The sequence below is a fragment of the Epinephelus moara genome, chromosome 10 (assembly GCF_006386435.1).
Source record: "Epinephelus moara isolate mb chromosome 10, YSFRI_EMoa_1.0, whole genome shotgun sequence".
Taxonomy (NCBI): domain Eukaryota; kingdom Metazoa; phylum Chordata; class Actinopteri; order Perciformes; family Serranidae; genus Epinephelus; species Epinephelus moara.
This window is the reverse complement of record NC_065515.1, coordinates 9679624-9695874: the sequence shown is the minus strand read 5'-3', so window position 1 is coordinate 9695874 and position 16251 is coordinate 9679624. Positions and strand designations below refer to the sequence as shown.

Below are 16251 nucleotides of genomic sequence, written 5' to 3'. Positions count from 1 at the left end.
AAAAGAAAAAAAATCACATTTACAAAACTCATGAATGGTTTTTAAAATTTATATTAATTTGTTACAAGTTAAAACAAGTGTGACTAAACGACGTTGCACGTACAGTTAACATCCATGTCTCTGAAAACATGGATGCTTCGCACACATCTTTACCCCAGCAGCACAGAAGATCTGTACAATCAGCACAGTTTCAAGTTGGACACCCAAGATCAGTGTCACCAACTCAGTATCTGACCAAATGTCTCCCCTTCTGTTCCTGAGATATGACACTGAATAATGGACAGAAAAGTGGTTTTGCAGAACATTATGATGTCAAGGTGAAGTTGACAGTTTTTGGATATAAAATGTCATCATTTCAACATTTTATTCTGTTAGGAATTTGTGTGAAATTTCGTCAACCTTTGACCAGCGAAATCTAACCAGTTCATTTTTGAGTCCAAACTCCCTCAAAGTGTAAGTGACCTTGACCTTTGGCTACCAAATTCTAATCAGTTCATTGTTGAGTCCAATTAGATGTTTGTGCCAAATTCCCTTAAGGTGTTCTTGGGATATTGCCTTCCCCAGAATGGGACTGAGGGGGTCACAGTGACCTTGACCTTTGACCACCAAATTCTAATCAGTTCATCTGTGACAGAAAGTGGACGTTGGTGCCAAATTTGAAGAAATGCCCCCAAGGTGTTCTTGAGATATTGTGTTCATGAGAATGAGACTGACTGATGGGGTCACAGTGACCTTGACCTTTGAACACCAATTTCTAATCAGTTCATTGTTGAGTCCAAGTGGACGTTGGTGCCAAATTTGAAAAAATTCCTCCAAGGTGTTCTTGAGATACTGTGTTCACGAGAATGAGACAGACAAGGTCACAGTGACCTTGACCTTTAATCACCAATATCTAATCAGTTCATCCTTGACTAAATGTGGAAGTTTGTGCCAAATTTGAAAAAAAAAAATCCTTCAAGGTGTTCTTGATACATCGCCTTTATGTAAATAAGACAGACAAGGTCACAGTAACTTCGACCTTTAACCACTTTAACCACCAAAATCTAATTAGTTCATCCTTGACTCTAAGTGGATGTTTGAGTCAAATTTGAAAAAAATAATAATAATAATAATAATAATAATAATAATTCCCTTAGGGTGTTCCTGATATATGGCATTCACCAGAATGAGACAGACGAGGTCACAGTGACCTTGACGTTTGCCCTACGACCACCAATATCTAATCAGTTCATCCTTAATTCCATGTGAACGTTTGTGTCAAAGGCACAAAAAGGGCATTAAAAACTGGGGGCAAATATACTGATTCATGGCACACTTTTCATGGATGTAAATTTACGGTGCCAAATGCCCAGGGTGGTTACACTGGAGCCTGTTACACCACTGCTGGCTGCAGCTCTCTCCCTAAATACTGGACCAATTTAAAAAATTGTTGTTCCCGTTAGTCACTTAGACAAAAATACGGGGTTGAAAAAAACATCACTTTCTCTTTAAGGGATCACCACAGTTATAATAATTCATCCTGAGGGCGACACAGAATGTCTTTACCAAATTTCCTGGCAATCCATCCAGTAGCTGCTGGTGGACACACTGACCAACGGGCCAACATTGCCATCCATGAGCCATTCTAAAAATTATCCAGCATGGCTAAAAATGATCTGAGTGGGTAGAAGAAAACACAAATCATCCACCAACTTCCACCAGAGGCATTACAATCCGTTTGTGCTGATGTAAGTACCACAGGCTGTGACCTGGCATCACACTCACACAACCTGACTGACTTACTGTACAGCAGTGACCGGGCAGCTGTACAAACACACTGCGCCTGGAAAAAAGGTGCAGTGTCATGGCTGCAGCAGCCCTGCAGGAGTATCAGCATTACACAGTAAGGAAACACAGAACCCCTCACACACCTCCACTGAAATCAGTACAGGGTTAACAGAGCAGAGAGGTGCACACAATACAACTGATGGGTCTGTCATACCATAAATATCAAATGTCACGAGACAAATGAAATATTTTGAGAAATGCACAACATTAGCGAGTCTCTTTCGGTCCTAATGCACCGACTTTTTTTTACTCAGGGTTTAAAATGTCATCCCTGGAGCAATTTCAGTGGTTGGACTACTGCCAATTCCCCATCGACATGATCTACAGTTAAACTATTCTTCCAAAGTTTACATAGGTGTCATATTCTTATAGTTTCTAAGAGTCCTGAGAGACTTGAGTAACAGTAATGAAGATTTAATATCAAAACTGTGTACTCACACTCAGCGCTGATATGTATAAAACCATAGTTCCAATAAAGGGCATTCTGATATATTGCAGTAATTAGCCAGTGTTTGTCTTTTGTGTGTGGCGAGGAGGCCCTAACAGCTCGCTGCTTAAGAAAGTGCCCAAAGCAGGCGCGGCTCATAATTCACATTGTGACTGATGGGAAGCAGCTTATGTGCAGCTGGAGTACTGTAGTAGCCTTGGCTCTGAAAATATGTGATGCCCCCACCACTGCTGCGCCTGGCTCTCTGAATGTGATGACAATCCCTGGAGCTGCCACGATGAAATGTCACAGTTCCTCCTAACCTGTTATCCCCACCCTCTCCTGCAGCGCGGGACCGGGCGCCAATTCAACACACTTTCTGGTGTGACAAATTCTTTGGTCGTTGGTGCAAAGTGCTGACATTTCTGTCTGCGACATGACTTGTGAGCTACTGTGATGTGTGATAAGATGATATAAAATCTCAGTGGTGAAGTCAGCAGAGGAGAATAAGAGATGAATGGAAAGCTTTTGTCTGTTTTCATGCTGCTAGCTTACCACTACTTCCAGCTTGCCAATCACACTGTGGGCCTTGATGACCCAGTTGACAGACTTGGCACACTTGAGCAGCAAGACGACGTCACGATGCAGCGGGGCATCGTCCTCCAGAGGCCGTAGATCTACTATGACATCCACCTGGAAAGCACTGCATAGAGGGAGAGACCAAGAATTTTGGACGGTTAAGTCTACAGTACGTAGTGTTATCGTGCCTTCTGCGTCTGGCCAACTAATTAAAAAGCTGGATGCATTCCCAGAAAAAAAGCAGACATGTGCACTACAGACCTGATAACACTGGAGTGAGATACAGCGCAACACATTCCCAGATTTGTAGTCTTTTGGGCATACAGAGTAATCACTCCACTGGGGGAGTGAGACGATTATCTGGCAACCTGGACTTTGAGACCCAGTTTTGAAATATTTTTCGCAAAACAACACCACTAAGTGACCCCCAACTCGCCTTCATGGGAGTTTCCATCCAAAACTAATCCTCAGAGATTAGTGAGAGCATCTTGACCTCAAAATGAAACTATGACAACATGTTTTCTTGGCTGCTCACCTGCTGGAGTTGGGGGCTTGGAGCTCGATGATGTGGACTTCTTGGTCTTTGTCAGGTCCGGACAGGACACAGCCCTTTGATGCCTGTGGCTCCACGTAGCCGCCCAGGTAGTTCAGAGACAGGAACTTGGTATCAATTTTGCAGGTGTCAGAAAACAGTGGATCTGAAAGCGGAGAGATATTTATGTTACTGGTCAGGGGCTCTGTAAGGCTATTTTAATCCCCCAAAGGAGAAATACAGCTTTTTGTTACCCTGCACCACAGAGAGGTCACAGCACGAGGTCAGCTGCGTAACAGTACCCCCTGCTTCTGGGAGGAATTCAATGTCCTGTCACGGAGACTTCAGTAGGGTGGATGTTTGCTTTGACCGAGCCGTTTCAGCTGAGGAACAGTCTTCCTGCTCACTTTATCACACAGCCCTGCAGCTGGTATACCTATTGTCGCAGAGCTAACTAGGCCCCTTGTTGGATGAGGTTGAGTGTGCTCTGATTGGCATGACCTGTCTTCTTATCAACAGGGAAATCACTCTTTTGGATTTTACGTGGGAAAACCATGCAAAGGTTTTCACCAGAATCTCTCAACAATAACAGGACAATAATATTCATAAACATATTTTATCAAACTTTCTAGTGTTTTTTCCTTCACTTGCATGACTGTTCAAAAAATTCGCAAACTGCTAAGAAAGTACCTTTAGAAAGTAAAAAGTTACACCCCTTCTCAGCACTTAGAGAAAACACAAGACAGCTGCTTCCTTATTTGGCAAACAGAGCCAAGGACAAAGTGTAAACTGAAGGTTGGCACCTTCCTTTCCGGAACCCTTGTGGCACTTTAAAGAGCTGAGGGGAGACCTTGAGTATACGAGCCTGGTTAGGAAGCAAAGTGAGAATCTGTCCATCTTCATGAAACACCACTGACGATGTGGAGGAGTGGAAATCTACAGTTCTTTGCTTGAAGTAAACATCATGGCACTCTGGGCTTTTGCCAAACCACAGCCCCCTAATGACACAAGCCAAACGCTTGCAGGCTGAGCAACCACTCCACAGCGACTAACACAGAGAGAGAACTTATCACCGGCAGTAGTGGTGCCATTACTTCTCTCCAGACATGAGCTTTGCTTTATTTCCATGTGCTGAAAGATGCTCGTTAAAAACAAGATGTCCTGTCTGAGAGCTGATGCATTTGAAGTTGGACGTGCTGTCTGTTCAGTGCGTGTATGGCCAGTGGAGAGTGAAGAATCGAAAGTCTGCAGCTCAAACGTATAAAGATCAATCATAGCTTCCCCTGAGAATCTCCTAGAGCTTCCTCACTTCACCCAAACTCCCCCTCATCTTACTTATTGGAAAAAAAGTGAAAGCGATAGTTTATCTTCTGCTTACCTTGGGTTTTTTCCATCTGATGTTTCGTCAACCTATATATGCTCTCCACCAGATGTTGTACATTTATTATTGTCATATTTGTGAGAATAATGGAGGTCAGACCACTTGGCAAAAGAGACAAATCATAGACATTTCCGTGGATTTGAATCAAGGGATAAGATTTTGTCAAAGATGATCTGACAAGCTGTCCAAAAACTAAATTCAACCTCCAAAGTCTTAAATACCAATTTGCCTATTTCACACTTTTTGTTAAGATCACTATTGTGGCTTCATTTTTTAGTGTCTACAACTTCCGCATCTCAATTTATCTCTGACTAGCACACTATCACACATTCATTCATACATAAAAACAAAAAGAAAACTCAATCTGAATGGCCTGAAGACTGACAGTACCCTACACACATTAATTACAGACAGTTATGCTGATGATGTCATCCATTATGTGGAACATACCCGAAGGAATTTTTGACCTCTAAAGGTGTTACAAAGCAATTTTTTTTAATGAGTGTTTCCTTGTTGTGTTTGTATCATGCATGCGCATTAAGATACGCACGTACACAAGCACACAAGCGACACGACACACTCTCAATGCTTGTTTCACACTTTCTGTTTGACAGTTGGTGGCGCTATCATACATATCAGCATAGCAATGCTCCCGCAAAGGTAGTGATGAAGAAGACGACCAGTCAGCATACAGGGATATGAATACTGCATAATATAAATCTAAAAAAATCAGTTTTGTTGGTGTTTTACAAGGAAACTTTCTAACTTTTACCCATCTAGTGTCTTCAAGTGATATTATTGTTGGCACCACTGTTGCAAAGACAATCAGATGGCTTTCAATGTTCCTCAGGAACTAGCAACTAACAACAAATACAGGACACACTGCATTTTGTTTTCCACATTTACGTTAGCTGTTTCACCGCCTGCCATTTCTGCCACTGAAGATAGTGACTGAGAGTTTACATTGACAGCCTTTGGTAACTGGGGATAGCTATCGATATCTAACAGGGGGAAAAGGTGCTTTCCTCTTCCTGATTTTGTTGTGTAATTGTTGTTGTTTTTTTGTGGGGGGAGAAAGAGCAGATAACAAAAATGTACTACAACCAATAAGAACAAAAATAAATAAATTAATTCATTAATTAAAAAAAACAAAACAGGTTAGTGCTGAGTTGTGCAGAGTACATAGTAAATTAGTTCGCAGCAATATCATACATGTATACATTTTAAAAGTTTACACCATAGAATATACAATTAATTATTTATGAGCTAGACACACTTTCAGACCCCAACGTATAGGTGTGGTACTTTCCCCATTTCAAATCATATTTCCCCACCTTATCCAACAATCTGTATGATAGGCGCTCAAAAGCAGCCAACTGCCCAAGAGATGTATACCACAAGGATGGCGCAGGTGCAGCAGATGCTTTCCAGTCTTTAACAAGCAGTCTCCTCCCTAACATAAAGGCAGTTTGGATCCACTCTGGTAAGGGAGGATTCAAATCTTTTAGTAAGGAAGGATCTCCCAAAATAAATAACTTGGGAGAAAATGGAATATTGACGCCAGTAATGTTTTCCACTGTAGTGTGTATTACAGACCAATATTCCTGAACTTTTAAACAGTTCCAGAGCATGTGCACTAAACCGCCATCCTTGTCATGACACCTCCAACACTCAGGACTATCAGCCAAGCCCGCTCTATGGAGCTGGTTGTGTAATTGTTGATGCACTTCCTTTGTGACATAAATGACAGCCTTAATTTTCCCAGAAGATCATTCCTGGCGGCAGAAAGACATTCATAGTGAAAGCGAGGCGTACAGGGTACAAATCTACACAATCATAGTGTCACTAATCTTTAGCCATTACATTGTGCAATCAACATTTACTTCATAATGATAAGTTAAAGCAAACAGCTTGTTTATTTCCACTTTAAGTTAGCCATTAGTTAACGTTTTTATGATTAGCAAATGTGCCACATACCTCTGCAACTAAAAATTATTTTCAGTTTTGTCTGTAGATTATTTTATCATTATCAGTTAATAATCTAGCCTATAAAAACTCAGAAAAGTCTGTCACAATTCCCTATTATCTGTATTCAGATTGCTTGTTTTGTCAGACCAACAGTCCAGAACTAAAAGATATTTAACAATTAATCAATTATCAGAATAGCTGCAGATTAATTTCTGAATAATTGATTAATCAACTTCTATCTCTTAAAAAATATTAGAAGGAGTCTCAAAAAAGAGAAACTATCTGTTTATATGTTAAAAACATATATATACTGGTATATGTAGAGTAATGCATGCAATGATTTATTTTTTGTAGTTCAGCCATAATACTCCAATGCATTATCTGTGCATTTTCTATATTTCTGGGGTTCAGTAACTGAGGGCTGTAAGCAGCCACAGCTCAGAGCTACCACAGGTAGCCTGATAAATTGTGTGAAAGGGTAAATGCCTGTTGTGGGAAGGAAATTCTTTTCCCAGAGACGTGCATGTAAACTGGTTCAAACACAAAGCTAAGTGCAGTTATGGGAGCTGAAGGGGAATAGGGAGGCATGCCTTGGGGGCCGAGAGCTATGTTGGGAATTTTGGGAATCTAGAACACACCTTCTCCGACTTTGATGTAGATGTCTTGAGTCATCCTGAGCTCAGAGAACGAGGTGACTGCCCTGTACTTCTTCTGGGCCCAGTTGAGGAGGTGCTCGTTGCCATGGGGAAGGGTCTCCTTCTGGATCTGGCAGGAGAGGGAGAAGTTTCCTGGCTGGAAGTGGACCTCTGAGCCCTCAGATACCTGGAGGAGAGGAAAACATTAGAGTGTTAGAGGACAAAAGAGCTTCTGTAATATGCTGTTTTCTTAGTTCTGCACTATGTAAATGCCAAAACAGAAGAGAGATAAGTGCATGTTTTCAATTCGGCTTCAGTGATTTCCAACATCTATTACAGGTGAATTATTCACTAAAGTAACAAAATAATTGATGGAATATTCTGTATTTAACTTTACAGTTGAATGTTTCCAGATTCCAGCCAGCAGTGACCTCTCTGTTGAGAAGAATATGCACATAAAAGTCAGCTCAACCAAGCTCAGCTCTATTTTTATTCAAAAAACATCAAATAAGGAAGCTGCAGGCAGATGGACAAGAGAGCTTGGCCTTTCCAAAATTAAACCTGCTCTCTAAACATTGGTGAAACCCATCCTTCACACTCCATCCCAACCGTTTTTTCAAAGGTTCTCCAAATATGCTTGGAGTATTTTTACACGTGGTCTTTCACACAATAAGGTGTCTGGTCTCCAGTGTTTATACAGTGTACTGCGTTGTAGTGCGTCATCACAAATGTGGAGGTCTGCTTCAGGATGGCCGCAAGGGGATAACAGAGAAGACACAAATACATGACGCAGACAGGACTGCCAGTAGGTGGGCACCATAAACTGTACAAAATAATGGACGTAACCACCATGAGGTCACCCACTGGTTTGTGGACTCCTGTTTTGAAGCCTCAAATTTGGCACTGTACCGTCGCCATCTTGGATTTTTGGAGCAAGAAGTACCCATAGCTGGAAGGTGGAGCTCTGGAGGAGCGAGTTGGTTGATTTGACGCCTCAAAGACAACCTGTCACTCAAAGCAATCATGCCCTCAATTAGGCATAATTTTAAGCCTTAAAAAATTCAAACGGGTGAGGGTTTTTTTTTCCCGCCAATGCCAGTCTGAGTCATTTAATATTAAGTATCTGTCAATACCAAGTTCCGATCTGATTCTTCGCCATGTCACTGCCTTTGAATTGGACTGACTGGAATTTCTCTATCCCTTTGAGTCAGTATTCTCCAGTGTTTGCTGCTTCAGCGCAGCCTTTGCTACCTGAATCAGCTTTGTTCTGTTGTGTTTATTTTCTCTGTCTTCACTTCTTTTGGGAGGATTAATTAATAAAGTATTCTAAATGGCTTTTTGCTTGCGTGGCTTTTGTTGCATTTGCAGTTGCATGGTGAGTGTATTTATCGTTGGCTCTGTTGGCACCGTCACCAACAAGCAACTGAGCTGAAATGAAACAGTGCTGAAACAAAAGGAGTACTCATAACTTTGGTAAATAACATAAATAAACAGTTGCGTACTGCATTTTGCTGTTGTTTATGGCATGTAGTGTTTTGTCGCTGGAGGGGCTCAGCCTCCGCTCATGCATGGGAGCTCAATGCTGTGCTGTGCATGAAAGCTTCAGGAGTGAAAACACAACAGCTGACGTAAAACAAAAGATCAGATCGGGCTCCGATGCTGATCTTTGAGATCAGACTGGGACATCCCTAGAAATTATTGCCTTATATCAGACAGAACTATCAGCTTATTACACTCGTTTCCATCCTTAGTCTAACATTGCATCCACTCTAACTGATGTACTGATGATGAACTTAGATGTTCCCTAACCACTCACTAGAGACCAATGTATCCACATGAATCTAATGCGTAGTCATGCCAACATTAGTTTTAAGAGTGGAACGGAGTGAAGTAACAAACTACGATGTGGGGCGATATTAAGAAAACATGTTGATTTAGAACTGCCACAAAAGCATCCTCTATCTCGTCTGTAGAGCTCGCCCTTGTTGTTATTGCTCCTCATTGGTTTCCGGTGCACTACTCAACAACAGAATTAATCCCGCCCGTGGTGCCAATTGGCTAATCGAGTCCTCCTGCTGCACTCATTAGTCATTTTTTATTTTTACTGATAAACAGCTGTTCTAAACCCAGTGGAGTGGGTGGATTCAGGGTCTGGTCCCAGGCAAAGGAAATAAGCTGTTGAGACCAAAATAGTTCTTTGTCCAGGCTGCAAACATGTTTATTTCCGCTTTAAAGTTGGGTTTTAACATGGTTGTCTATGGGGATTGACTCACTTTCGCAGCCAGCCTCAAGTGGCCATTAGAGGAACTGCAGTTTATGGCACTTCTGCATTGGCTTCATTTTTCAGCCTCGGAGGATGACGCTTGGTTGGGCACACACTCACAACAGGTGAAACACTCACACATAAAAGTTTAGGCTATACTAGTACACAGGCATTAAACTGCTAGCATAACTAACTTTTAATAGATTCAGACAATAACGTTCTGCACGTCATACACTGAATTCTACAGTTATAAAACTGTAGGTTGCTGTGAAATAAACACAGATAAAAGATGAGGGAGAAGTTTTAAAAATATGAAGGGCAAAGAGGTGCTGATTTGCGTTTGACAGGGACACTGGCCGTATTGAGGAAGGACCACCCCTTTAGCACTTAATGGAGCTCAGCCCGTATGCTTCATTGCAGAGATAAACATTCACATGTGCTGAAAAACCTAGTGAACGACCAAAATGAGTCCAAGCACACGGTCTAGACAGCCCACCTCATTTTATTTCCATGCTTGTTTTTCTTTCTCCCTAGGTGACCTATCTGTATGCATGAGCTGAGACAGTGCTGGCAGGCCCAATTAAAACATTCAAGCCACTTGAATCCAAGAGGAATACGTAAGACCACTTCTCTGTGATGATGTTATGAAGTTGTCCCTAAATTGCAATCATGCTTTAATGATAATAGAATAATATCCCTTTGGGGTGTTTAGGTTTTTCAGACATAACCGCTCGAATCCCCTCATGCGCAACATCTGCCTGACCTCTGGACGCTCCCCCCGATGTTCCTGGCATTGTCACCAGAGGCAGTAAATACTACGGCCTAGGAGACAGGCTCTGTCGAAGAATTTAGGTTGATTTTATATTTAGTGTGTTTACTATGGCGAAAGGCAACACAAAAAGATGGCGAATAGGTGGTGCCCAGAGCCAGTAAGGAGGGGCTGGGGTTTCTTCGCGAACCTTGCCAAGCTCAGCAGAGTTTATCAGTTTAATTGCAGGAATACGACTGTAATTAGTCGCAAAGAATTAGAGGGGAAAGCCTGAAAGCCAAATTAGCTCCAGGCCTTCCAGAGCACTGGAAACCTCAGGAATTTGAAACAGGGAAGTGAGGGACCCACTCTGGGCTTTAACAAACTCTCCCTCTCTCTCTCTGTCTCCTCTGCTGCATGCTCAGTTGACAGACCCAAAATACTAAGGGCTCTATTTTTCTGCAGGGCAAAGCCAGCGCAAGGGCAAATGCAGTTTTTATGCAATTTTCCTCAGACTCAAGTCTATTTTTTTTTCTTTGCGTCTGCGCCTGTTTGGTAGTTTCCTGGCACAAAATGAACACAATTTGCTTTGAGGTGGGAGGAGAAGTGCAGACAAGGCTGTGTTTTGCTGATTAAGCGGTCAGTGAAATTTTGTTGCTCATTTTGGCTCCAAACTGCATCTGTGTTAAAAGCTGTTCAGGCTTGCTTTAATCACAAACACAGATGCAGGACAAATTTGGCTGCTTTAGCTGGCACGAGCGCATAGTTATCTCCGAAATAGATAGATAAATTAAAAACACACTGATAGTTCAGATTGCGGAGGCAGAAACACCCTCCGTGTTTCCGGGGGGATCATGTTCACTTGTGTTCCTCCTGCTCAGAACTCAATGACCGAGGAGAACAATCTCACTCCTTAAAAATCCTGCTTACTTTCCACACAGCTGGCACAGAGTGAATACCTTCATTAATCACTTAAGTCTTCGGACGAGACACCAAGATTTAACGTTAATGGACCATGTGCATTTTGTTAAACACTAACAAGCAAATCTCCAAATGTCCATTGGACCTTTAAGACATACAAATATTTGTAGAAGGAGAAGAACAACAGAGTTTAAATGCATTCATTAGCCTTTATTAATTGTTTGCACATCTATAACCAGCCGCGCCAACATTCCAGCAATTTGGGCATTATTAGCTGTCGGTTCATTAACAGCATATTTAGGGTGATATGAATTTGTATTTTGGAACTTGAGGTGCTCAATCCCATTTCTTATTTTTACCCCTACCTCTCATTTTCAAATGCCGCTGTACCTGTTGTAACAGACAGACAAGGTGTAGTGGTTGAAAGCATACTCTATGCAATAGGACAACTGTTCTGATACGTCATTAGTAGTCGTCAATGGCATTAATTAACAGGGGCAACTAGTTTTTGTGTGGGTGCGCGTCCCTTTATCTTGGTTCTCTGTTCCCTTTCTAAATTCAGCAGCACTTTGTGGAGTTTGATCAGCGGAGTTGATGATTGATGGATGAAAAGAGCAGCTGCTGCAGAGGTGAGTGAGAGCTACATTTTAGAAACAGCACAACAAACAGTTAAGTTTCACTTTTCCTGTGCCGGATGTTCTGCTGCTCCGTCTGTGCAAAGAGTACGCTCTGCACTCCAAGGGTGTGGTCCTGTGAATAATCAACAGTATATTCCAACAGCGCCCCGAATCAACGGTCCAGCTCCAAAAATAGAGTATCAGTATGTGGCGCCAGAGGTTGATATCGTGGCAGGCATCCACAAACGAATGTGTGAGAAACCCTGCCTTAAGACTTAATGTCAGATAGATGACAGTTTGTCTGATTTGTGTGTTGATGTGGGAGATATATCATAACACTTTGTTTAGAGTATGCCTCTGAAAAACCTCCATTTGGAGGGCCATGTCGCCCTATCCCTAAAGAGGGGTAGAGCTAAGTGGTTGGGGTAAGGGGTGATTTGGGATTCAGCTCTCCTTCACGTTGTGTCCATCTGCGTTTTAGTTGTACCAGTGGATAGCATAAAAAAAGATGGACGACATGACAACTCCCCAAAAGTGCCAAAACATCTAAATCACCTCCTGGCGGCTGGCTGCAGTACAGGTCATAAAGCCTGAGACATGGGCTAAACTAAAAACTCAAAAAACACATCAGTAAATTTTTCCCAAAGATGGTTTCTGTCATTTTATGTAGTTCTTATCACACAGGGGTATGTTCCTTTTTCTGGATGGCATTAAAAGGGGGTTAGACATCATGACTGACAGCTATGTGTGCCAATCAGTGCGTTTGTGTTCAATGGTGCTGCTCGTGATTGGTCGGACAGGTGTTTGGGCGACACAGCAGAGTTGTTATGACGCAGACTCTGGCTCCCAATGACGTCACCAGTGCAAGATGGCAGTGGCTGTGTCTGGGATATTTTGGCTTCATGTTGTGTACAGTGGGAGGAGGTGAAGATGTGTTTTCCATCTTTATTTACAGTCAGTAGTTGCATCTGTTTTGCGCTAATGCCTGTGCTCACTAAAATTGCCAAACTTTGCTGATTTGTTTTTGTGCGTGGTAATTTTTCTTGGTTTTGAGCCCTATTCTAGGAAAAGACAGCTTTCTTGGGGCACACAGTGCTACCAGGTAGAGTACACTGTGGCCGATTTAATACCGAGATAGATCGATTAGTTGAAGAATAGGTAGAATTTCAGTCCCCTGAGATTTTCTTTGTTTGAATACAGCCCTATATTGTTGTACAGTGGGGGTCAGTGGAGACATCTTTATACATAGTGTATGGTTGCACTTGTTTTAAGCAAATGCCTGCGGTCACCAAAATTGCCAAAATTTGCTGGTCATTTGTGTTGGTGCCCCATTTCAGTAAAAAAGAGCCTTTAAAGTGCTGGAAAGGAAAGAACAATTTCTTTCATGAGCTTTAGTGGAATATATAAATCTAAATAGGTAGAATATATAAATATAAATAGACTAGAGTGCTTACTATTTACATAAGCGGTCACTCAATACTCTAAATACTGTTACTTTCATACTGTCGTGTTAAGCAAAAAGGTCCAGAGTTCTAGAGTAGAGAGTTCCTCTGTGCTGCCAACTAAAGCATAACCTCACTGTAAGAAAACAGAGCTCATCTCTTATTAAGCAATCTGTTGCTATTACTGCCAAAAAGTATCTTGAAGGTAAATTTTGTTAGCTGCGAAGGCCCTGTAATGTGTTCTGAAGTTAAAATACATGAAAACGGAATCTAACCTCGACTTAAGAGGAATTCCTCAGACTTGGCAGCTGAGTGCATACAAAGAATGTAGAGGAGAAGCGAGTTACATACCATGGGGACCGAGACTCATGCTTTCATGTCCGTGATGGTGGAAACTCATGTACTTATGTTTGTAATGGTATTTGCAGGCAGGCAGTTCTCCAGCAACTCAAATGGCAGCTCCTGTCTTAACTAATATTATATATGTTTAAAGTTAGTTAAGATAACGCCTCTCTTCATTATCTCTGCGATAGAAGCACATCTGTCAGTACCCTACATGGGCCAAAACATTTAACAGTATATTTCCTGCCCGTTCTGCCTATGAGCACCAACATATTACGTCCATATGAGCAGTAAAAAGGAGACGGCATCCAAGTGTTTGAGATCAATTATCACAGAGCTGTAATCCTCCACTGAGCAACACCCTGAGCCTGGGAAATCACAAAAGGCTGTTTAGAAATAAAGAGGTGTTGCAAACAGAGGAGGGGGATGGAAAGTGCAGAACGGGTTGATAGATAATATGAGCATGCAATAACTCTCTGGTGATATTAATGTGATAAATGCCTCTGTGGCTGATTTGATCTCATCTCTCTTGATGAGATACGGGGAGCTAATCACACTGCAAATGTGCGTGTGCTCCTGTGAACTGGCAGCCTCTTTTGTGGAGAAAACAATACCATATGTTTCAGCGCCATTCGGGAACGTTCCTCTGCCATTCCTGTCTCCAAGTAAAAACCAATAGTGGCTACCCATGGTTTCCATTAGCAATTACGTACATTGAGAGCTCGTGTGAGAGCGAAACAGCTCATACTCTGAGCTGTAGACTAATGAAAGAACTACAGGAGTGAAAAGGCGAAGCTTGGCAAACAAACAATAGGCAACGCAAGCCAACAGCTAAACTTTACAGTGTTGTTCCATCCAGAGTCACAAAACATTTGATCCAGATCAAGCCTTTCAAGCAGAGATGCAACACAGCCCCCCTCCCCTAACCATCAGAAAGAAATATATACACTTGGCCACAAAGTCAACACAACACACTCTGCACATGTGTCTCACTTGGAATCCTGGTGTCCCTTGGTAAAATAAAATTTGGCATGATTTCAGTGTTTATATTTCATGTCATTTTAGACCCATGATGATTCTTGCCTGCTGCTGATTGACGGGGAGCACCGCAGAGAACATGTTTTACAACAAAAGTCTGGATTCTGGCATTTTAAAAGGCGGCAGGGTCCAGTGGCCAACAGCAACAGTGTGCTCAACATCTCTGAAGGTTTTCCAGCAGGCAGCCCATCTGTGTCCACGGAGCCCAGAGCACCGGGACCAGGAAACAAGGACTGGCAGGCCCGAATCAGAGTCCAATTAGCCCCAGGAAACAGCCTCTCCAATGGAAAGGCAGAGTGAGGGAGGTCTGGCAGTGGGTTTCTGTTCTGAAGTGTTAAGCTCAAAACCAGTTCCTCTCGACTCTGTTACTGTAAGACCTCACCACAGCAGCTCCTCCACCTGAGAGGCATGGATCACTAAGTGCGGGAATTGGCAGTCACTAATGCACCAAGATTTCTGCATCTCTGATCCCGGTACATATGTACTTTTGTGGCAGAAAAAAAATCCTCTCCCGATCATATTGTCCAATCATAGCAACAGTAACTAGGCGCGGCACGCCTGCCAAGCTTTGGATTTCACCATATGTTGGAGCAGAGTGCACAGGGCTGCAGTAAGAGACTCAGCGTCGAGGGTGGTATCCCTGTTTTAGCTTAAAAAGACAAAAAAAGGGGCCAAAAGTGTAACCACTTCCCGCTAGATACTGGAATCCTGCTTTTGTCTGACTGTCTGAAACCAAGGACACATCGTTTCAAAACTTACTGTGAATTTCAAGTGGTAAATATGTCGCCAGCATTATTAAAAACTGCTTACACACTGTGCAAGAACAAGAAGCTTGACAGGCGCTGTTGTGATTTCTCCCACTGCAAATGAGAGGCTAAGTAATTTATTTAGACCTAATGTAATACTCTTAAATTTAAATCATCTCCTCTGCTAGAATAATTTTTGTTTCTTGTGTACTGTGATATTTTAGATAGGCTTACATAATACAGACTCTAATAAAGAGAAATAATAACTGTCAGGTACTGTCAACACATTGCTTAGCCTGGTTGCTGACGCACGGCACAGGTTGGGACATCTTCTTCGGGAAAATCGTAGACTGTATAAGATAATGGATGTAGCCACCATAACATCATCCATTGTTGAACTCCCTGTGTTGAAGCCTCACGTTTGGCATTTTGGCCCTTGCCATCTTGGAGTTTTGGGACCAGAAGTGACCATGTTGTGACCAGAGGGTAACGCTAGCTGCTAGCTTGGGTCAATGGTTAACTGTGATAATGTTAATGCTAATGCTAATTTTTGCCAGTAAAAAAAAAAGTTACTTTTAGGACGCTGAACAAGTGTTTTTTGGGCAACCAAAACATTACAATTAACTTTAATGTGCTGAAAACATGCTGTAATTCAAACAGCTATGGCTACACCTATACTCTGGGGTAACACCATGGTTACGTTACTTAACCGACGTTGTGACCACGCCCTTATTATGCTTATAACTTTGAGCCTTAACAGTATTAAACAGCCCTATACAGTCATC

At 42.1% G+C, this 16251-nt stretch overlaps 1 protein-coding gene across 1 annotated transcript in view; it reads right to left on the bottom strand.

The window, feature by feature from the left end:
- Window positions 1-16251, bottom strand: part of tgfbr3 (transforming growth factor, beta receptor III) — a 99674-nt gene that overhangs the window by 30136 nt on the left and 53287 nt on the right. The window contains exons 5-7 of the mRNA XM_050054655.1: window positions 7353-7536; window positions 3369-3531; window positions 2810-2957 (exon numbers count right to left, since the gene is read on the bottom strand). Of these exons, the coding sequence (XP_049910612.1) occupies window positions 2810-2957; window positions 3369-3531; window positions 7353-7536 (495 nt within the window). The remainder of the gene's footprint in view (window positions 1-2809; window positions 2958-3368; window positions 3532-7352; window positions 7537-16251) is intronic.